This window comes from Oncorhynchus mykiss, chromosome 9 (genome assembly GCF_057628025.1).
Source record: "Oncorhynchus mykiss isolate SJ-2025 chromosome 9, ASM5762802v1, whole genome shotgun sequence".
In the NCBI taxonomy this organism is placed as follows: Eukaryota; Metazoa; Chordata; class Actinopteri; order Salmoniformes; family Salmonidae; genus Oncorhynchus; species Oncorhynchus mykiss.
Window position 1 is genome coordinate 62,356,471 of NC_143030.1, and position 22,826 is coordinate 62,379,296.

General features: G+C 42.3%; 2 protein-coding genes across 10 annotated transcripts; one reads left to right on the forward strand and one right to left on the reverse strand.

Annotated features, from left to right (window-relative positions):
• The first annotated feature begins 56 nt into the window (after positions 1-56).
• LOC110532457 (cell division control protein 42 homolog) lies at positions 57-3,850 on the forward strand. 4 transcript variants are annotated; one of them, XM_021616382.3, is made up of 6 exons: positions 57-384; positions 840-963; positions 1,150-1,222; positions 1,325-1,434; positions 1,639-1,836; positions 2,528-3,850. In XM_021616382.3, the coding sequence occupies exons 1-6, from the start codon at positions 305-307 to the stop codon at positions 2,615-2,617; spliced, it is 675 nt and encodes a 224-aa protein (XP_021472057.1). In that variant the 5' UTR covers positions 57-304; the 3' UTR covers positions 2,618-3,850. The 4 variants fall into 4 exon arrangements, with proteins under 4 accessions (XP_021472057.1, XP_021472058.1, XP_021472059.2 ...); XM_021616383.3 differs by having other exon boundaries at positions 240-384; positions 2,074-3,468; XM_021616384.3 differs by having other exon boundaries at positions 374-479.
• Positions 3,608-22,338, reverse strand: LOC110532458 (F-box only protein 44). Of its 6 annotated transcripts, none has more exons than XM_021616385.3 (6): positions 21,396-22,338; positions 14,537-14,795; positions 14,312-14,429; positions 13,345-13,440; positions 13,108-13,243; positions 3,608-6,998 (listed from the first exon to the last, which is right to left on the reverse strand). In XM_021616385.3, the coding sequence occupies exons 1-6, from the start codon at positions 21,792-21,794 to the stop codon at positions 6,852-6,854; spliced, it is 1,155 nt and encodes a 384-aa protein (XP_021472060.2). In that variant the 5' UTR covers positions 21,795-22,338; the 3' UTR covers positions 3,608-6,851. The 6 variants fall into 6 exon arrangements, with proteins under 6 accessions (XP_021472060.2, XP_090041032.1, XP_090041035.1 ...); XM_090184906.1 differs by having other exon boundaries at positions 21,423-22,151; XM_021616387.3 differs by lacking the exon at positions 3,608-6,998 and adding an exon at positions 11,335-11,753.
• Between the last annotated feature and the right edge of the window lie 488 nt (positions 22,339-22,826).

The following is a 22,826-nucleotide window of genomic DNA, read 5'->3' on the forward strand; positions in this document are numbered from 1 at the left end:
TCCAGGCTGAGTCACATCTGGCTGTGATTGGGAGTTCCATAGGGCGGTGCACAATTGCTCCAGTGTCGTCCGAGTTTGGATGGTGTAGGCCGTTATTGTAAATAATCATTTGTTCTTAACTGACTTGCCTAGTTAAATCAAAAATATTGCTGAGGACACTTTTCTGCGAGTTGAGTGTAACTGAATTTTTGCTTGTAACAATCTTGGGCTCAAATGACTGGCAGAGACAAAATAGAAAGGAAACTGTTGTCGGTCTTTATTGCACCAGCCTGCACCTACAGTTGATAGGCTATTAGATATTTAAATGTGTAATTCTCCCTCCGATCTGAGACCGGCAGCAATACAGCGTTTAGTCTGCCGGAAACGCACAAGAAGAAGAAAGAGGTAAGGGAAATCTTTCGAATTACATGTTATCAATCATCAATAGGGTAACAATTGAAATGATACCAACGCTGTTCATGAATGTGTTTTAGCTATAGGTTTGTCATTCATCGTTAGTAACAAATAAAATGAATATGAAATTGAGAATGAGATCTGCGAACACCAACCCAGATAGCTAGCAAACATTAGCTACGTCAGTTTAAATTAGTTAGAGCAAAGTATCTATTGTAGCTAGTTATCTTTTGTCATAGATTTCTATTGAGTCTGTAGTTGGTTGTTGCTACAACTTCTTCATTTAGACCTGGCTTGCTAGCCACATAGGAAACCAGTTTCAGACGTTAGCTAGCTAACGTTCGTAGCATACAACCAGCTACTACTGGATACGTCTTCCCTGCCACTCGTCTGAAGTCTTGTAGCTAACTTATGCGGAACTTTTTGCTTTGTCTTTTCTCTTTCAGACATACAGAGAACACAAATATGCAGACGATTAAATGTGTTGTGGTTGGAGATGGAGCGGTGGGAAAAACCTGCCTTTTGATTTCATACACAACCAACAAATTCCCCTCTGAATATGTACCAACAGTATGTGTATCTTCTATACATTGGGTTTATCTCAGTCACAGTGATTATTGATCACCAGAGTTAGGTGTCTCATTCTCGTGTTTCACACGCTTTAAAGAGACTTAGCTTGTTCTTCTCAATAACTACCATTCAGAATAATCATGGAACAGGACAGGATATCTAATTCTTTTCATTTTCTCATCATAGGTGTTTGATAACTATGCAGTAACTGTCATGATTGGAGGTGAACCTTACACCCTAGGATTATTTGATACTGCGGGTAAGAGTGGATCCTTTTCAAGGACATGTTCACAATTTGAATAGATCATATTTTTGGTTGAATGCTATTCACATTTAATCAACACGTTATCTGTTTCCTTAGGTCAGGAGGATTATGACAGGTTACGGCCTTTGAGCTATCCCCAGACTGATGTTTTCCTAGTTTGTTTCTCTAGTGTTTCACCCTCTTCATTTGAGAATGTTAAAGAAAAGGTGAGTACAACGCCAAGCCCTTGACGCATACAATGCACACGTTTTAATAAAGGAATATTGACTAAATTATACATTATTTCTAGTAGGTTAAATGGAATGTTAAATTGGTAACATGTGAAGTGATGGGGAAGATGCTAGTTATGACACATTCTGATGGACTAACTTTTCTGATTGTTTGAAAATAATGTTTCCTCTCTCTTGCAGTGGGTACCTGAAATCACTCACCACTGTCCGAAGACACCATTCCTGCTGGTTGGAACTCAGATTGACCTGAGAGATGACCCTTCCACAGTAGAGAAGCTGGCCAAGAACAAACAGAAGCCCATCAGCCCTGAGACAGCTGAGAAGCTCGCCCGAGACCTGAAAGCAGTCAAATACGTTGAGTGCTCTGCCCTAACACAGGTGAGACTATCTAAAACGTATAGGGAATAGAGTTATGACTTGCATAATAGCAACTTATGTTAATGTGCATCTAGTCTGTGTTGTCTTTGTGCTAAGCTTGTCTTGCCTTCATTCTTTCTGTGTTAGTGGTGGCCTAGTATTGGAAACTCATCCAAATGCACTTTACTCTTGTATGTCTGCTAACTAACCTCTATCTAACACTGGTCATATTCCCCTCTTTCTCCTCCCTCTCTATAGCGAGGTCTGAAGAATGTATTTGATGAAGCTATCCTAGCAGCTCTAGAACCCCCTGAAACCCAGAGAAAGTGCTGTCTGTTTTGACGGCGGTTTTTTCAAATATTTGCTTTGCCTCTGATCGTCTGCTGCGTCTTTTTAATGTAAAGGAATGTCTATTTGTCAAGTAAATAACCAAGATGCTCTTTTTAAATGCGTGCCCATTAACTTCTTTCATTTCAATGTCGATGTTGTTTACGCCTAGTCATAATAGCCCATACTACCTTGGCCTTCATGGCAAGGATGCTAACCTGTATTTTTCTATGGGAGAGAACATGTCCAGTTGGGCACTTAATTGGCAAGTTTACGTAAGACTGCAGCTGAGTTTGTTTTCCTTTTATAAGACGGTATTACCAGTTGTGGTAACACACTGCAAGGTAAAAAATGTATTTGGTACATTCATGTTTTGTGTTTGCAGAAAGGACTAAAGAATGTGTTTGATGAGGCAATACTGGCTGCCCTGGAGCCTCCGGAACCCAAGAAGAGGCGCAAATGTGTGCTGCTCTGAGCATTTCCTCTCTTCTATTGGTTAGAGCATTTCATCAACACTACTCGGAGAAAAGCAAACCATTATTGCACAACGTTACTTCACTCCTATTGGTAACTGACACAAATATTTTTTACAATGTTTGCAAAGTAGTGTGTGAACTTAATTGAACTAGATTGATCTCTACTAGAACCTTTGCAATATAACCCTCTTATGTAATAGTACACATCATTCCTAGAGCCATCTCAGTATTTTTCAGTTAAACAGATTGGTGGCTGCATAGTCTTATCAGAAGTGTGGAAGGGTCACAGACACACACAGCTGGTGATTGGGACCAGTGACAACAGGACAAAACAATTTTACCTTCAATACTGTCGTCAATATTCCCCAAGTTCTTTTATTTTTTATGATTCCCTTTTTTCAGGTGTATATAATGTTTTCATGAACACCTGAGGTGAACATAAATCCCCTTTCAATTGGGAAAGTGATAATAGATTCTGTAACAGTCGGTAGTAACAATGATATGTTGGTGCCAACCCAGTTACAACATATGCTATGTTTGTCAGGGCAGTATAGTCGTTTTTTTTGTCTTTTAAAGCAAATGCCTTGTCTGATGTCACATACTCTATTGCATTCTAGGCACTTAAGTCTTTACTGCTCTGAATGAAACAGCTCATTGTTGCAGTGTAAAACCACCATGAGACTTTTGCTTTAGAATTTCACTCCGTTGACAGATTGTTCCTCCTTTGACAGGAACAGAATCTTACAGGATGTTTTTGTTTTATACAAAAATTTACATCTCCCGTTGTCACAATTTGAGGATAAGTGAATTTCTTGAAATGTATCAACCAAATAAAGTTTAGAATTCTCAAGTGTGCATTCTTTTCTGATTCATTCTCAGAGTAGGAGTGCTGATATGCCCCTGATTTAAGTATGGGCTCTCAGTATATTGTATTGTCAGCGTTCTGGCATAGAGGATGACACTCACTCCACACTAGTTGAAGAAACAAGGACAGTACACTTACATTTATTTAACATTGTAAAGGCATAAGAAGCAATCTCGACAGGATTGCAGTACAACCAAATTAGCCTACATTATATTATTGAATTGAAAAGTATTAGTTTTACAAACAGTTATACCAACACTTGAAATAATGATCTTCATACATATAGTAAGGTAGTGCACCATGTTCTGTGTATCCTCAATATATACTGTACATGTTAACAAATAAAATACGTTTACAAAAGTGTTAACTATGTTTCTTAAGGTGTCCTTTGTCAGATGGTTATATACATTCAAATTTACATTCAAGTTCACTTTCCTTTCCTTCCTTTGGTCGGCCTGCCGTGTTTAAAGCCTCCATGCAGTCGTTTTAATAAAAATGAAATCCTTGTCTAATTCGCCTGCAGTTGAAGTCGGAAGTTTACAAAGCCAAATACATAACTAAATTTCACATTTCATGACATTTAATCCGAGTATAAATTCCCTGTCTTAGGTCAATTAGGATCACCACTTTATTTTAAGAATTTGAAATGTCAGAATAGAGAGAATGATTTTTCACTTTTTATTTATTTTATCACATTCCCAGTGGGTCAGAAGTTTACATACTCAGTATTTGGAAGCATTGCCTTAATTGTTTAACTTGGGTCAAATGTTCCAGGTGGCCTTCCACAACCTTCCCATAATAAGCTCCTGACAGAGCTGGTGTAACTGAGTCAGGTTTGTAGGCCTCCTAGAGCGCACGCCCTTTTTCTGTTCTGCCCACAAATTTTCGGTAGGACTGAGGTCAGGGCTTTGTGATGGCCACTCCAATACCTTGACTTTGTTGTCCTTAAGCCATTTTGCCACAACTTTGGAAGTATGCTTGGGGTCATTGTCCATTTGGAAGACCCATTTGCGACCAAGCTTTAACTTCCTGACTGATGTCTTGATGTTGCTTCAATATATCCACATAATTGTCCTTCCTCATGGTGCCATCTATTTTGTGAAGTGCACCAGTCCCTCCTTCAGCAAAGCACCCCCACAACATGATACTGCCACCCCTGTGCTTCACGGTTGGGATGGTGTTCTTCGGCTTGCAAGCATCCCCCTTTTTCATCCAAACATAATGATGGTCATTATGGCCAAACAGTTCTATTTTTGTTTCATCAGACCAGAGAACATTTCACCAATAACTATGATCTTTGTCCCCATGTGTAGTTGCAAACCATAATCTGGCTTTTTTATGGTGGTTTTGGAGCAGTAGCTTCTTCCTCGCTGAGCGGCCTTTCAGGTAATGTCGATATAGGACTCGTTTTTCAATGGATAGAGATACTTTTGTACCTTTTTCCTACAGCATCTTCACATTGTCCTTTGCTGTTGTTCTGGGATTGATTTGCACTTTTCGCACCAAAGTACGTTCATCTCCAGGAGACAGAATGCATCACCTTCATGAGCGGTATGATGGCTGCGTGGTCCCATGGTTTTTATACTTACAGATGAACATGGTACCTTCAGGCATTTGATAATTGCTCACAAGGATGAACCAGAGGTCTACAATTATTTTTCTGAGGTCTTGGCTGATTTCTTTTGATTTTCCCATTATGTCAAGCAAAGATGCAGTTTGAAGGTAGGCCTTAAAATACATCCACAGGTACACCTCCAATTGACTCAAATGATGTCAATTAGCCTATCAGAAGCTTCTAAAGCCATGACATTTTCTGGAATTTTCCAAGCTGTTTGAAGGCACAGTCAACTTAGTGTATGTAAACATCTGACCCACTGGAATTGTGATAGTGAATTATAAGTGAAATAATCTTTCTGTAAACAATTGTTGGAAAAATTATCTATGTCAAGCACAAAGTAGATGTCCTATCCGACTTGCCAAAACTATAGTTTGTTATCAAGAAATTTGTGGGGTTGTTTAAAAACAAGATTTAAGGCCTCCCGGGTGGCGCAGTGTTCTAAGGCCATCGCAGCGCTAGCTGTGCCACCAGAGATTCTGAGTTCGAGTCCAGGCTCTGTCGCAGCTGTCCAGATTAGAGAGGGTTTGGCCGGCAGGGATATCCTTATCTCATCTAGCACTAGCGACTCCTGTGATGGGCCGGGAGCAGTGCACGCTGACCAGGTCGCTTGGTGTACGGTGTTTCCTCCGACACATTGGTGGGGTTGGCTTCCGGGTTGTATGTGCGCTGTGTCAGGAAGCAGTGCGGGGGCCTCCGGGGTGGCGCAGTGGTTAAGGGTGCTGTACTGCAACGCCAGCTGTGCCATCAGAGACTCTGGGTTCGCGCCCAGGCTCTGTCGTAACCGACCAGGAGGTCCGTGGGGCGACGCACAATTGGCCTAGCGGCGTCCGGGTTAGGGAGGGCTTGGCCGGTAGGGATGTCCTGGTCTCATCGCGCACCAGCGATTCCTGTGGCTGGGCCGGGCGCAGTGCGCGCTAACCAAGGTTGCCAGGTGCACGGTGTTTCCTCCGACACATCCGGGTTGGATGCGTGCTGTGTTAAGAAGCAGTGCAGCTTGGTTGGGTTGTGTATCGGAGGACACATGACTTTCAACCTTCGCCTCTCCCGAGGCATACGGGAGTTGCAGCGATAGGACAGCAACTACTACCAATTGGACACCACGAAAAAGGGGGGTAAAATAATAAAAATAACGAGTTTTAATGTATGTATGTAAACTTCCGACTTCAACTGTACATTACCAGTCAAAAGGTGACACCTCATTCCAGGGTTTCTTTATTTTCTGCATTGTAGAATAATAGTAAAGACATCAAAACTATGAAATAACATATGTAATTACCAAAAAAAGTATTACATCAAAATATATTTTGAGATTCTTCAAAGTAGCCACCCTTTCCATTGACGACAGCAGCTAGATGTGGTTGTAATAAACAGTGGTTTCTGTTTTCTTACTACAAATGTGGCTATATCCTTCTTACGGTTTAAAATACAAAATACTCTAACCCCATCACTTAAAGACAAGACTGAGGAACACGTTCTTGTCTTCTGTTTCTCTCTACAGTGTCCACAAGGACTCACTAGAACAGAGTGGACAGGCACTAAATCAGACTAGGGGAAAATGAATATTAATATATAAAAAAGTATATATTCTACAGCTAGAATCGTCTATATCCACATGGAAACAGGGTGCCAAAGGCAGAAAAGACAGAACAAGGTGTACACTATGCTAAGGTACAGATGCTAAAGTAAAGCTTGCAGGTGGGCACAATGTTCACATGTAACCTCTTGGGAGAGTAAATGGGAACACCGAAAGCTATCTGTCCACCGATGGGCAGATCTCGATGCTACTGTTGGTGACCCGAATTCCATACCAGCCGGCCCAGTACAGGGTATCCTTTCCTCCATGAATGAATCGGATGTACCGCACACCTGGTCCATAATTCTTGAACACATGAGTCATCTGAAACATGGAAGAGGATCATTGAAGAGACCATATTTTCATGTTCAATTGTAATTAGTATGCTTTGTTTAATTGGGAACAATCCTTTTTGTATATACAGTTGAAGTCAGAAGTTTACATACACCTTAGCCAAATACATTTAAAACTCAGTTTTACACAATTCACAAACATGTAATCCTAGTAAAAATTCCCTGTTTTAGGTCAGTTAGGATCACCACTTTATTTTAAGGATGTGGAATGTCAGAATAATAGTAGAGATTTATTTCAGCTTTTATTTATTTCATCACATTCCCAGTCAGTCAGAAGTTTACATACACTCAATTAGTATTTGGTAGCATTGCCTTTAAATTGTTTAACTTGGGCCAAACGTTTTGGGTAGCCTTCCACAAGCTTCCCACAATAAATTGGATGAATTTTGTCCCATTCCTCCTGACAGAGCTGGTGTAACAGTCAGGTTTGAAATAATAGGTGTAAAATAATCTGTCTGTAAATAAATGTTGGAAAATTACTTGGGTCATGCACAAAATAGATGTCCTAACCGACTTGCCCAAACTATAGTTTGTTAACAAGACATTTGTGGAGTGGTTGAAAAACAAGTTTTAATGACTCCAACCTAAGTGTACGTAAACTTCCGACTTCAACTGTACATTACCAGTCAGTGTACAGTGCTTTCTGGAAAGTATTCAGACCCCTTGACTTTTTCCACATTTTGTTATGTTGCAGCCTTATTCTAAAATGGATTAAATAGTATTTTTCCCCTCATCAATCTACACACAATACCAAAAAATGACAAAGCAATGAAATGTTTGCAAATGTATAAAAAATACAAAAAACTGAAATATTACATAAGTATTCTGACTCTTTACTCAGTACTTTGTTGAAACACCTTTGGCAGCAATTACAGCCTTGCACACCTGTATTTGGGGAGTTTCTCCCATTCTTCTCTGCAGATCCTCTCAAGCTCTGTCAGGTTGGATGGGGAGAGTTGCAGCACAGCTATTTTCAAGTCTCTCCAGAGATGTTAGATCGGGTTAAGTCCGAGCTCTGGCTGGGCCACTCAAGGACATTCAGACTTGTCCCGAAACCACTTCTGCATTGTCTTGGCTGTGTGCTTTGTTGTCCTGTTGGAAGGTAACCCTTCACCCCAGTCTGAGGTCCTGAGCGCTCTGGAGCAGGTTTTCATCAAGGAGCTCTCTGTACTTTGCTTCGTTCATCTTTCCCCTCGATCCTGACTATTCTCCCAGTCCCTGCTGCTGAAAAATATCCCCACAGCATGATGCTGCAACCACCTTGCTTGACCGTAGGGATGGTGCCAGGTCTCCTCTTGGTATTCAGGCCAATTCTTGGTTACATCGAACAGGTGCCTTTTGCAAACTCCAAGCAGGCTGTCATGTGCCTTTCACTGAGGACTCGCTTCCGTCTGGCCACTCTACTATAATGGCCTTATTGGTGGAGTGCTGCGGAGATGGTTGTCCTTCTGGAAGGTTCTCCCATCTCCACAGAGGATCTCTGGAGCTCTGTTAGAGTGACCATTGGGTTCTTGGTCTCCTCCCTGACCAAGGCCCTTCTCCCCCGATTGCGCAGTTTGGCCGGGCGGCCAGCTCTAGGAAAAGTCTTGGTGGTTCCAAACTTCTTCCATTTAAGTATGATTGAGGGAACTGTGTCGTCTCGGAGCTCTACGGACAATTCCTTCAACCTCATGGCTTGGTTTTTGCTCTGACATTCACAGTCAACTGTGGGACCTTATATAGACAGGTGCTTGCATATTCAAATCATGTCCAATCAATTGAATTTACCACAGCTGGACTCCAATCAAGTTGAAGAATCATTAAGGATGATCAATGGAAACATGATGCATCTGAGCTCAATTTCAAATCTCATAGCAACGGGTCAGAATACTTATGTAAACAAGGTATTCCTTTATTTGTTATCAAATGTGCCAAAATATTAAAATAAAACCTGTTTTCGCTTTGTCATTATGGGGTATTGTTTGTAGATTGCTAAGGAAAATGTTTTGTTTAATCCATTTTATATCAAGGCTGTAACGTAACAGGAAGTACCTGTTCTAATGACTATTCAAGACTGGTCTGACCAATTGGAATCCACGCTTCAAGATTGTTTTGATCACGCAGACTGGGATATGTTCCGGGCAGCCTCCGAGAATAATATTGATGAATACACAGACGGTGAATGAGTTTATCAGGAAGTGTATAGAAGATGTTGTACCAAATGACTTAAAACCTACCCTAACCAGAAACTGTGGATAGATGGCAGCATTTGTGCAAAACTGAAAGAGCGAACCACCGCATTTAACCACGACAAGGTGACTGGGAATATGGCAGAATACAAACAGAGTAGTCATTCTCTCCGCAAGGCAATCAAACAGGCAAAACGGCTGTCTCTATACTAAGTGGAGTCGCTCAGACAAGAGACGTATGTGGCAGGGTCTACAGACAATCACCGACTACAAAAGGAAAGCCAATCACGTTGCGGACACCAACGTCTTGCTTCCTGACAAGCTAAACCTGTTCCTTGCCCGCTTTGAGGATAACGCAGTGCCACTGACCCAGTCCGCTACCAAGGACTGTGGGCTCTCCTTCTCCAAGGCAGACGTGAGTAAGACATTTGAATGTCTTAACCCTCGCAAGGCTGCCGGCTCAGACGGCATCCTTAGCCGCGTCCTCAGAGCATGCGCAGACCAGCTGGCTGGTGTGTTTACGGACATATTCAATCTCTCCGTATCCCAGTCTGCTGTCCCTATATGCTTCAAGATGGCCACCATTGTTCCTGTCCTCAAGAATGCAAAGGTAACTGAACTAAATCAATTTTGCCCCATAGCACTCACTTCTGTCATCATGAAATGCTTTGAGAGACTAGTCAAGGACCATATCACCTCCACCTTACCAGTCACCCTAGACCCACTTCAATTTGCTTACCGCCCTAATAGGTCTACAGACGATGCAATCGCCATCACACTGCACAATCCCATCTGGACAAGAGGAATACCTATGTTAGAATGCTGTTCATTGACTAAAGCTCTGCATTTAACACCATAGTACCCTCCACACTCATCATTAAGCTCGAGGCACTGGGTGTGAACCCCACCCTGTGCAATTGGGTCCTGGAAATCCTGACAGGCCGCCCCCAGGCGGTGAAGGTAGGAAACAACACCTCCACTTCGCTGATCCTCAACACTGGGGCCCCACAAGGGTGTGTGCTCTGCCCCCTTCTGTACTCCGTTCACCCATGACTGCGTAGCCAAGCATGCCTCCAACAAATTTGCAGACAACAGTAATAGGCTTGATTACCAACAACGACGAGACAGCCTACAGGGAGGAGGTGAGAGCTTTGGGAGTGTGGAGCCAGGAAAATAACCTCTCAGTCAACGTCAACAAAACAAAAGGAGATGATCGTGGACTTCAGGAAACAGCAGAGGGAGCACCCCCCTATCCACAGATGGGACAACAGTGGAGAAGATGGAAAGCTTCAAGTTCCTCAGCGCACACATCACTGACAAACTGAAATGGTCCACCCACACAGACAGTGTGGTGAAGAAGGCGCAACAGGACCTCTTCAACTTCAGGAGGCTGAAGAAATTTGACTTGTCACCTAAAACCCTCACAAACTTTTACAGCTGCACAATTGAGAGCATCCTGTTGGGCTGTATCACCGCCTGGTATGGCTCAATGTATCACTGGGGGCAAACTACCTGCCCTCCAAGACACATACAGCACCCGATGTCACAGGAAGGCCATAAAGATCATCAAGGACAACAACCACCCGAGCCACTGCCTGTTCACCCCGCTATCATCCAGAAGGCGAGGTCAGTACAGGTGCATCAAAGCTGGGGCCGAGAAACTGAAAAACAGCTTCTATCTCAAGGCCATTAGACTGTTAATTAAATAGCCATCACAAGCACAGAGAAGCTGCTGCCTATATACACAGACTTGAAATCATTGGCCACTTTAATAAATGGAATACTCGTCACTTTAGTAATGTTTACATATCTTGCACTCATCTCATATACTGTATTCTATACTATTCTACTGTATCTTATTCTATGCGCCTCTGACATTGCTCGTCCATATATTTAAATATTCTTAATTCCCTTCCTTAGATTTGTGTGTAGTAGGTATATGTTGTGAAATTGTTAGATATTACTGCACTGTCGGAACTTGAAGCACAAGATTTCGCTACACCCGCAATAACATCTGCTAAACACCTGTATGTGACCAATACAATTTTATTTAATAACAAAATGTGGAAAAAGTCAAGGTCTGAATAATTTCCGAAGGCACTGTATATACAGTACCAGTCAAAAGTTGGGACACACCTACTCATTCAAGAGTTTTTCTTTATTTTTTACTATTTTCTACATCGTATAATAATAGTAAAGACATCAAAACTATGAAATAACACATGGAATCATGTAGTAACCCCAAAAAATCTATATTTTATATTTGAGATTCTTCAAAGTAGCCACCCTTTGCCTTGATGACGGTTTTGCAGACTCTTGGCATTCTCTCAACCAGCATCACCTGGAATGCTTTTCCAACAGTCTTGAAGGAGTTCCCACAAATGCTGAGTACTTGTTGGCTGCTTTTTCTTCACTCTGCAGTCCAACTCATCACAAACCATCTCAATGGGTTGAGGTCGGGTTATTGTGGAGGCCAGGTCATCTGATGCAGCACTCCATCACTCTCTCTCTTGGTCAAATAGCCCTTACACAGCTTGGAGGTGTGTTGAGTCAGTGTCCTGTTGAAAAACAAATGATAGCCCCACTGAGTGCAAACCAGATTAGATGGCAAAACACTGCATAATGCTGTGGTAGCCATGCTGGTGAAGTGTGCCTTGAATTCTAAATAATAAATCTTGATCTCGGCATGTGTAGTTCCCACCGTGTCACCAGCAAATGCACCTCCTCCTCCATGCTTCACGGTGGGAACTACACATGCAGAGATCATCTGTTCAACTACTCTGCATCTCACAAAGACAAGGGGGTTGGAACCAAAAATCTCAAAATTAGACTCATCAGACTAAAGGACAGATTTCCACCGGTCCAATGTCCATTGATTGTGTTTCCTGGCCCACGCAAGTCTCTTCTTATTATTGGTGTCCTTTAGTAGTGGTTTCTTTGCAGCAACTTGACCATGAAGGACTGATGCATGCAGTCTCCTCTGAACAGTTAATTCTGATATGTGTCTGTTACTTGAACTCTGTAAAGCATTTATTTGGGCTGCAATCTGAGGTGCAGTTACCTCTACCGAACGTATCTTCTGCAGCAGAGGTAACTCTGGGTCTTCCCTTCCTGTCCGGGTCCCCATGACAGCCAGTTTCATCATAGCGCTTGATGGTTTTTTGCGACTGCACTTGAAGAAACTTTAAAAGTTCTTGAAATGTTCCCCATGTCTTAAAGTAATGATGGACTGTCGTTTCTGTTTGCTTATTTGAGCTGTTCTTGCCATAATATGGACTTGGTCTTTAAACAAATAGGGCTATCTTCTGTATACCACCCCTACCTTGTCACAACACAACTGATTGGCTCAAACGCATTAAGGAAAGAAATTCCACAAATTAACTTTTATCAAAGCACACCTGTTAATTGAAACACAGTCCAGGTGACTACCTCATGAAGCTGGTTGAGAGAATGCCAAGAGTGTGCAAAGCTGTCATCAAGGCAAAGGGTCGCTACTGTGAAGAATCTCAAATATAAAAAGTAAAAAATAAAAAAAAATGGGTTACTACATGATTCCATGTGTTATTTCAGAGTTTTGATGTCTTGGATGTAGAAAATAGTAAAAATAAAGAAAAACCCTGGAATGGGTAAGTGTCCAAACTTTGACTGATACTAATATATAGTTCTTTCTTAGGTTTACAACCTCACATGCACACCCTTTTACCTTGTTTTTATCTGCACTGTTTGTCTTTTAATAGTATTTTTTGGTGCAAATAAATAAAACAAACATCTTACAATGCAATCACTGAAAATGTCTAATGCATACAATCTTAGTAAAACACAAGACAAGGAGAAACCACATTGTTGATTGTGTAGTCAGCTATTTACAGAACCATGTATATGGAGAATTATCTTAAAGTCTGAAGGTTTTACCTGATTCCATTTATGATCATCCCAGTTTTGAAAGATGACAGTTCCTGGACTAAACTTCTTAATTGGCTGCTTCTTATGATTTAGCAACTCAACACAGATCTCATATTTAGCGCCACATTCCCTCCGTGGAGCATACCTGATATGGACACACAAACATACAAGTTGTACAGTAGTCTATTCCTCTGACAAGTATAGAGTAGCAGACACTGAATGACAAAATTCTAATATTCCTCTCACCAGTCGGATATAATGATGTCGGGTTGAAAGTCATCCATGAAAGAAGGCCTGTAACCCTCTTTCTCTAAGTCAATCAGCTGAGACTTCCTGCAGGTCCTGAGATGAACCAAAGACAAGACGACACACACAGCCAACACATATACCAAGGTTGATAGTAAGCAGCCATCTAAGTGTCCATATAGGCTAGACCAGGGATGGGCAACTCATTGTAAATAAGAATTTGTTCTTAACCGACTTGCCTAGTTAAATAAAGGTTCAATAAAATGTAAATAGTAGAATACACAAGGTGCAATCTCAAAAGTAGGTTGTGCATCAGCAGCTTCTCTCTTATGTTAGTCACTGATAGTCACTCAATTAGCCTACGTCAGCAAAAACCTTTAAGGTTGGTAAGTTAGCGCGCCGCTGGACTATCTAAACTTGTCTTAATCATGGTCGTATTACTGACCCGGGCCCCCATTGATTTTGTTCGTCACCATCAAAAATATTAAATAACGCAAACATTTCTCTCCGCCCTTTGGCACAAGTTGGAGAATTGCTGGAAATACACTGTAGAACTGCATTTCTCTCTCCGCCCCATTGCAAAATGCCTTCTTGATTTAAAACCACTACAATTTCTCTATGCCCCATGGCAAAATGTGTAGAATTGCAGGAAATTAAATCTAAAACTTTTTCTCTCCACTGTAAAGAGGGCCGCTAATATGTTTTGCTCGCACGCTGGGGGTATGGATGTGGGTATGCAGGCCCGTGAGCCACTGACTCCCCCCATGATGAGTTCAGATTTTTTTGTGGCTCCCAACCCTGGGCTAGACAGCAAGGTCATTGCCAATGATAGGCATTATTAGGTGTTATCATCCAAATGTATTTGAAGAGCTGGAAAATAAGTCAACACCAATGTGGATGTGAAACAGAGTGGGACCAAGTGATATTCTCTCACTGAAAAACTAAAATGGTATAGTGGTATACTCACGAGTAAGAAGTCGCAAAGTACTTTTGGACAGTGTTGTCAGGAAGCGGCACTTCTTCCACTGACTCGATTTTCCATTTATCCCCTCCATTCTCCATAATTTGCCAGCCCTTGAATTTATCTGGAGAAAAATAGTAAGGGAGGGATTTGAAATGTGGGTTCTGGGGTTAATAACAGGACCCCCCATACACCAACAGAGAATTTAGACATTGTTGTTTTGACTCCTACCATCTGCTCTGGGGTTCTTGAGAAGATTACGTCTCTTCTTACACAAGAAGTAAAACAAACGCCAGTCTTTAGGTAGTTTAGTCACATATGTCTGGTATCCTTCTCTTCGGCACCTCTCTCTCCAAAGGGAATCACTGTCCACCACTTCTTTCCACTCACGACACACAAGTCGACAGACACACACCACCTGCTGTGGAGGGACATTTAGGAGCATCTCCTCCAGGACTTCTAGAGGGAGCACAGGTAGCATGCCTGTGAACTGAACAAGAGAATGGATGTTTTCGTTGACATGGGAGACAAATTATGTACTATGAACTAATAAAACAAAAGTATAGCTCTTTGGCATTACAGATGAGTGTTGTGTTTACTTACGACCAAATTAAGTGAAAATAAAATAACTCCCTAGAATAAAAGATGGGGGAGGTTTGATAATGCTGTGAGGTTGCTTTGCTGCCTCTGGTACTGGATGCCTTGAATGTGCACAAGGCATCATGAAATCAGAAGAATACCAGCTGTTTGAGTCCAATATTCAGCACAGTTTCCAAAACTGGGTCTTCATTAAAGGTTGTAGATCTTCCAGCAGGAGAACGACCCCAAACACACATCAAAAAGCAACCAGGAATGGTTAACAAGAGATGCTGGACTGTTCTGGTGTCCAGGTCTGAATCAGCAACGAGTCCAGATCTGAATCACATCCAAAACCAAAAGCTGAAAAAAGCAGTTGGTGGAAGGCACCCCCTCAAACATTGAAGAGTTAGAGCAGTTTGCTGCTGAAAAATTGTCCAAATTCTCACTAGCGGGTGCAGCAAGCTCATTGACGGCTACAACAAACGTTTATTTTACTCTTTCAATGAGCTTATAATATAAACTCCAAAGCGAAAGGTACTGTTCATTAATAATAAGAGAATCTCTTGTTCGTATCCTGATAAGAGCTTGGCAGCACTAAATTGTTATAGGTTAGGATGCCTCTGGGCCTCCTCTGCCAGGCTGAACCCCCTGTCCTCTTCGTGGGTCTCCCTGAGGACAGGTTGGCACTCCTTCACAGTGAAGTTTCTATCAGTCTGATCCTGTTCCTCACTATTAATTGGATACTAGCTGTGTGCTACTCTGTCTGCTCTCGTCATCCATAAGTGGCCTGTTGATGAATACTGGATAAGAATCCTCATCTGAGCTCTGACTCAGCGCTCTCAGCATTTCCCTTCTCCACAGACCTCTACGCTGGGGCGGTTCCCTTCTCCACAGACCTCTACGCTGGGGCGGTTCCCTTCTCCACAGACTACACGGTGCTTGAAATGGTTCCTCAAATGGTAGAGAATTACCTGACAAGAGCATATTGCAACACAAAACCCAGGCCCTGTCTGTACCCCTCTCGGGTGTGACCTCCTAGACAGGGCGGTCGCTTTTCCTTGTTACTACCATGTGTATTTTGTCCTCCCAGTGTGATCTTAGCTTTCCCGGTGCCCCACGTTCTGACATGATCCCCTGAGAACAGAACCAAACTAATTTTATTTCGATCGTAGTAGGCTTTTAACTTTGCTGTTGATTTCTCCATGTTTCTTATGGCGATATCATAGTATTCCGCCATCTGTTGCTGCAACTTCTTAGCATGATTTCTCCTGTTCCTTTATCTGTAACCCAAAGAAAGGGTCAATAGGTAGGCAGTGGAGCCCTTCCAAATAGCAGGAAATGTGGTGAGAATCCAGTAGCTTCACTTGTGGTAAAATTATATGCATGAATGACCTTGTTTAGATAATCACCCCAGTTTACCTTTTTCTCATCATCTAGTGTGGGCAACATTGACAATAGTGTACGGTTAAATCTCTCCACCGGATTCCCCTGTGGATAATATGGAGAGGTTCTGGAAGGCTTTGAAGAACTGATTTTCAAACTCTCTTCCCTGATCATGATGGTTTATGACAAAGCCAAAAACTTCAGGAAAAAGTCCTCAAAAAGCTTTTTTGCTGCAGTTTTCCGTGACTTATTTCTGGTGGGGTTGGCTTGTGCATATTTTGTAAAGTTATCTAAAATAACTCAAATGTACTCGTAGCAGCCTCTGCTCTTCTCCAAATGCAGTCAATTGAAATCTGGAAAGGACCTGTAGCCCGTACATGTTGCATTGGAGTCCTAGTTATTACACAGGGTCTATTTTGTTTGATACACACTTTAGTGATAAATTGTTCAATGCCATGTTGCATGCGTGGCCAATAAAAGTGTTTGTGTTAATAGGTTCAACACTCTTTCTGTTCCTAGATGGGCCATTTCAGTACCTAAGTACTTGTCATTTAGTGTTCTGTACTGACTTAGTACCACAACTTGTGTCCTTTCTGCTGTTTCCCTTTGTAATAATCCCTCTGGTGAGACATGGAGCCTGTTACACTCTTGCAGTAACTGACTTAGCATGACTTTTGTTGACATTGTTGGTTTTGTCTTAGTCCTTTGCCTTTTCAGTTCCAAGATTCACCATACAGCTGCATCCTTTAACTGAGCCTGCATGAGATCGTGTGGAGACATTCGGTCTGTAACTGCTCCCACCCACCTTAACAGCTCCTCTTGCACTGATGGCCTTAGTGTGACTGCGGATATCCAAGTTACACAGTCATTCTGTTGTGTCTGAACATTATTGAGTGTTGCTTTTACCGTCTCAGGTGAGTGTTTCTCGGTGCATTCTTCCATTTAATGTTCAGCATACAAAGAAGAACGTGACAAAGTCTGCGTCAGTGTTTACATTTTCAGGACGATACTTCAGTGTGGGATTAAAGTCAGATAGCTCCGCCACCCAGCGATGACCGGTGGCATTCAGTCTCGCTGTAGTTAGTATATATATATATCAAGGGGTCAAAGAGGTCATCTCGGAACTGCTTAGTCACTGTCAATTTGAGGGACAAGAATTCCAGTTTCCCCGGGTGAAGGTGATAGTTTCTCTCTGCTTGTGTCAGAGTGCGGGAGCCATATGCAATGACTCTCAGTTGTGGGTTTTAGCTTGCTTGAGCCTGCTAACTGAGGACTGTTAATTCACCTGTTTCCATACATGTTTCATTTTAAAACATGCATCTTACAAAGGAGTCGTTTAATCTAACTGCTTAACTATTTATCTGTACATGGAACTTTATTTAAAAAAAATGTTTTACTCACTTTCTTCTAATCTATACAGGAAAATGCCATGGGTACTATCTGACGTGTGGATACATTTCACAGCAGCTAATGTAGAAGGAAAAGCTGTGTACATTTGCAAATACTGTGCCAAATCATATGAAGAATTCAAAGATGCAGAATCATCTGGCCAAGTGCGTAAAGTTCCCTCAGCGCTCACAACAAGCAACAAGCAAATCTGACAAAAGTCTCTACTTCTATTCGAGTTAAATTATGAATCAGACATCTTATCGATAGCAACAGCTCAGGGTCCTCCTGGAATCAGAAGTGTTTTTGACTCAATGGAGGAATGTAGTCAGAGAAATGCTGATGAATGTCTTGCTTGAGCTGTGTATGCAACTGGTTCACCTCTGATGCTCACAGGAAATGTGTATTGGAAGAGATTTCTGAATGTTCTTCGCTCAGCATACACCCATTGAACCAGACATGCTTTATCTACTAATGTGCTGGATGCAGAATTCAACAGAGTTCAAGTGAAGGTCAAGCAAATCATAGAGAAAGCAGACTGTATTGCAATCATCTCTGATGGGTGGTTAAATGTTCGTGGGCAAGGAATAATTAAGTACATCATCTCCACCCCTCAACCAGTATTCTACAAGAGCACAGACACAAGGGACAACAGACACACCAGTCTCTACATTGCAGATGAGCTGAAGGCAGTCATCAATGACCTTGGACCACAGAAGGTATTTGCACTGGTGACAGACAAGGCTGTGAACATGAAGGTTGCTTGGTCTAAAGTGGAGGAGTCCTACCCTCACATAACACCCATTGTCTGTTCTGCTCATGAATTGAATCTGCTCCTCAAGGACATCATGGCACTGAAAACAATGGATACACTCCACAAGAGCGCCAAGGAAATGGTTACGTATGTGAAAGGTAATCCAGTTATAGCAGCAATCTTCCTCACCACGCAAAGTGAGAAGAATAAGAGCACCACATTAAAGCTGCCCAGCAACACCCGCTGGAGTGGTGTTATCATGTTTGACAGTCTCCTGGAGGGGAAGGAGTCTCTCCAAGAAATGGCTATATCAGTCTGCCGATATGAACAGCCCCATCAAGAGGATCCTCCTGGATGATGTATTTTGGGAGAGAGTGGTAAGCAGCCTGAAACCTATAGCAGTAGCCATTGAACGGATTGAGGGAGACAATGCCATCCTGTCTGATGTTCAGACTGCTTACAGATGTAAGAGCAGAAATCCGTACTGCCACACCCTCTTCACTGTTGCTCCAAGTAGAGGAAACTGCAGTTCTGAAATACATCAAAAAGTGTGAAGACTTCTGCCTGAAGCCCATACACACCGCAGCGTACATGTTGGACCCAAGTATGCTGGCAAGAACATCCTGTCTGGTGCAGAGATCAACAAGGCCTATGGTGTCATCACTACCGTGTCTCGCCACCTTGGCCTGGATGAGTGCAAGGTTCTTGGCAGTCTGGCAAAGTACACTTCCAAGCAAGGGAATTGGGATGGAGATGCAATATGGCAGCGGTAACAACATATCTCATCAGCCACCTGGTGGAGCCACCTTAGAGTCTGATGTTCAAGAGGTGAACATTGGAGAGGTCCAGGGAGAAGACATGGAAGCCTGAGAGGAACACAACCAAAGCTTTAGTTTCTAGACTATCATTCAACAGATGCATGTTGAAAACGTTTTTGGGAGATGCGATGGATCATTGGGGATCATTCAATATTCCCTTTCCTTTGTTGTTTAGTGAAATCATCCCATGAGTCAACTCATTTAATTAAAGTTCAATTCGTAACTAAATGTTGTTTTTTTCTATTGGAAGGATTGAATCATTTGCAATTAAGTCTACTTATAATAAGATAAAATGTGTATGTTTCTGTCTCCATATGATATGGTAAATATTTCCAATGCAAAAAACATTACATTTAAATGGTATTAATATTAATGTGCATATATTTCCGTTAATTCCCATATATTCCCACTGAAAGTTTCCACCTCTGAATATTCCACAAAATGTGCAACCCTAGTATTGCTTATGATTTCTGCCAGAGGTCTAATGTGTGTGGCAAATTCAATCTTCTCCATTCCTCACTTATGATGGATACCTGATTCCCTGTGTCCTATAGTGCTGGTCTTCTCCATTCCTCACTTATGATGGATACCTGATTCCCTGTGTCCTATAGTGCTGGTCTTCTCCATTCCTCACTTATGATGGATACCTGATTCCCTGTGTCCTATAGTGCTTGTCTTCTACATTCCTCACTTATGATGGATACCCGATTCCCTGTGTCCTATAGTGCTTGTCTTCTCCATTCCTCACTTATGATGGATACCTGATTCCCTGTTTCCCATAGTGCTCGTCTTCTCCATGCCTCACTTATGATGGGTACCTGATTCCCTGTGTCCTATAGTGCTTGTCTTCTCCATTACTTATGGACACCTGAGCCCGTGTCTCATAGTGCTTGCGTATTTACGCCCTGCAAAGAACACCACACTTGACATTTATTTCCAATGAGCTGTACTACATTACAATGTTCTGGGGTAGCTGGAGTAGTTGGTCCCCACTCTCTCTGTGTCATGGGACAAGGTGAGTTGTGGTCTTTCATTTTGCGAGCAGTCTTAAATGTAGGTTGGTGCTGATTCTAATGATCCTGTTGGAACAATAGGCAGCTTTATGAACACATCTTAAACTCTGAGGTTCTCTCTCCCTTTACACTGCAGCAACACTGGATGGAACTAGACGTATCTAAGGTCACACACCGTTCCATGGTTGTGACCCTCAGGCGTTTCCCGATGGCTGTGCGTTGCCCCTGATCCTACTGCCCAATGGCTTTCACTGCCACAATTGTAGCAATGCTGGCAAGTCTGATGACCAGTCTGTTGACCAGTCTCATAACAACTTTTGAATTTTCTTCTCTCCCTGTTGGTTGTACTTGGTTTTCTGTTGGAGCGATTCCTAACTGTCACCCTGGCCTTGCACTGACTGTACTAATGATGCTACATGTCAGTTCTTTGATCGTGTGCATCAATTGTATTTATTTTGTTTTCAGACTGTGGGGGCTCTACCTGTGCACATTCCTCTCCGTTATCCCCATTATCCTCACTCTGTAGTGCGTTCACTCATGTGGGTGTGAACTCACATCAAATCCTGGCCTTTTGCATGTGTTGGCTTTCATTCCCCTTAGCAATTAGCATTTTCTCAAGCAACAGTTCATGACTGGTGTTAAAATTCTGGAGATGCACTCTCATCTCTGTCCTGACGTTATCGTTTGTTAATCCAGTAACGATGGTGTGCAGGCACTGGCTCTTGACTAACTCACCCATATTTCATTCCTGATTGGGCACGAGCTAAGGCTGATAACACTGTCTCAGGTCGAAGACTAGGAAGTTTAAGGCAGACTCTCCAGGATCTTTTTGTTGCCTTAGTGAACTTGTGATATTATGCAGAGAAGGAAGCCACTGAATTCAGTGTCCTCAAGATTTGCCTTAGTGTGTAGAATGTCATGTCTGTTTTCCCCTCCATATAACACCTCATCTTAAAACCCTGATTACTGCTTCTATGATTTCTAATTCAGTGTATCCTTTTCTCAGTACATTTTCAATCTGATGTTCTAGGCTGCTGAAGCTGAGCTTCGCTTTCTGATTCTGATCTATCTGTCCGTGGATTTTAAAAGTCTTTATGACTGGGCATACTAACTCCACTCTCTCTCTGTGGTGTATGCCTTTCAGTAGCTGGGCTCACCTTTCTGCTGGACTGAGGACCCCCTACCTCCTCTTTCCGTCCTGCCGCTGCTCCTGTCTCTCCGCTGGGTTCGCTGTCCAAGTGCGTCGTTGACGCCGACTGGCTAGGACTTGTAGGCAGACGGTTCGCAGCATCCTCCGAGTCTGATATTACTTTTATTTCGTCTTTCAGTTGTAACAGACAAAATATTCCCCCATCCTCTGATTCCATTAAATCCTCCTTCTCACAGTAATCTTGAATCAGTTTGCGCCGCAATGCGCGACGGCTCTTTCCTTTCACTTCAGAGTCATCTACACCTCCTATTCCACAACGTACACACAGGTGCCGTAAATTGTCCTCAGTTAAAGTCCATAAACTCTGTTCGATTTCATCCAACAACGTTTCTCTTTCTCGATTCATATTCTCCTACTCACGTGGAAATAACGACAATGCAGGCAATGGCAAGATAGCTAGAAATCCGTTGCGTGGTTAGCCCGCTAACGTTAGCTAGCTAGTTACTCTCAAACGTCTCTCACTCGTTTTCCGTTCAATTAATATGGGCCTGTGCTCACATGTAAATAACTCCCAGCTGTGCCTCCAAATTTGTTACCCTTTCTATGAGCTTGTACTATAAACTCCAACGCGAAAGGTACTGTTTACTTGCATGTTAAGCACGACTTAACATAAGTTTACAGCATTTTTGTTAGTTTTCCTTCCTCGCCCCTGTTCTTCTTCGATGAGGTTTAACAGCAGTTGGTATCCAATAAATGTTGCATTACCGCCACCTACTAGACTGGGGTGTAACTCCCTTATACATTGATTAAATAAATACAAATACCCTACCATTTACACTACACTCACAAACAGACTACATAAAAACACACACCACCCTACTACACTATTTAAATCTATTTAGTCATACTTCAGGCCAACAGCATGAAAGGATGGGACACCAGCCCTTAACACACCCTGTAAATCTTCTGATGTCAACCCAGCTAGCACAGTGGATCTGGGCCAATTCCGTCTGAGTCGGGGCACTCGAGAGTCAGACTCGGCCGACGTCATGTGACCCTGGGCCACCTTAGGCAGTATTACTTATTTCTAGGATGCAGGGATTGAGCTTGGGCCGATTCTGGTGTGAGTTATCTGGCCCAAATGTATTACTTCGGTCTCATGGGGCTACTCTCTGGCAGATGATTACACGGGCTGCTTTATATAACATTTCATTATTTATTTATTGTTCCATATTTTCTCATTGTTTCTGTGATCAAAAAATACAATTAACATTTAAATTAAATTATTTCAGAGTCCAGATTAAGTAGTATTTTAGTACTTTATGTAACGCAATTTATAAGCATTCAAAACTTTGTGGATGGAGCCTCCTGAGTGGTGCAGCGGTCTAAGACACTGCATTGCAGTGAAAACTGCTTTGCTACAGATGCAAGTTCGATA

Coding starts and splice junctions, on each gene's coding strand:
- LOC110532457 (XM_021616382.3), top strand. CDS start 305: ATGTGTAATTCTCCCTCCGATCTGAGACCGGCAGCAATACAGCGTTTA. Junction 385..839: donor CGCACAAGAAGAAGAAAGAG/GTAAGGGAAATC, acceptor TTTCTCTTTCAG/ACATACAGAGAACACAAATA. Junction 1,837..2,527: donor AGTGCTCTGCCCTAACACAG/GTGAGACTATCT, acceptor TTGTGTTTGCAG/AAAGGACTAAAGAATGTGTT.
- LOC110532458 (XM_021616385.3), bottom strand. CDS start 21,794: ATGAATCGAGAAAGAGAAACGTTGTTGGATGAAATCGAACAGAGTTTA. Junction 14,796..21,395: donor GTCCTCAGTCCAGCAGAAAG/GTGAGCCCAGCT, acceptor TCTCTTGTTCAG/TTCACAGGCATGCTACCTGT. Junction 6,999..13,107: donor ATGATCATAAATGGAATCAG/GTAAAACCTTCA, acceptor TCCATGTTTCAG/ATGACTCATGTGTTCAAGAA.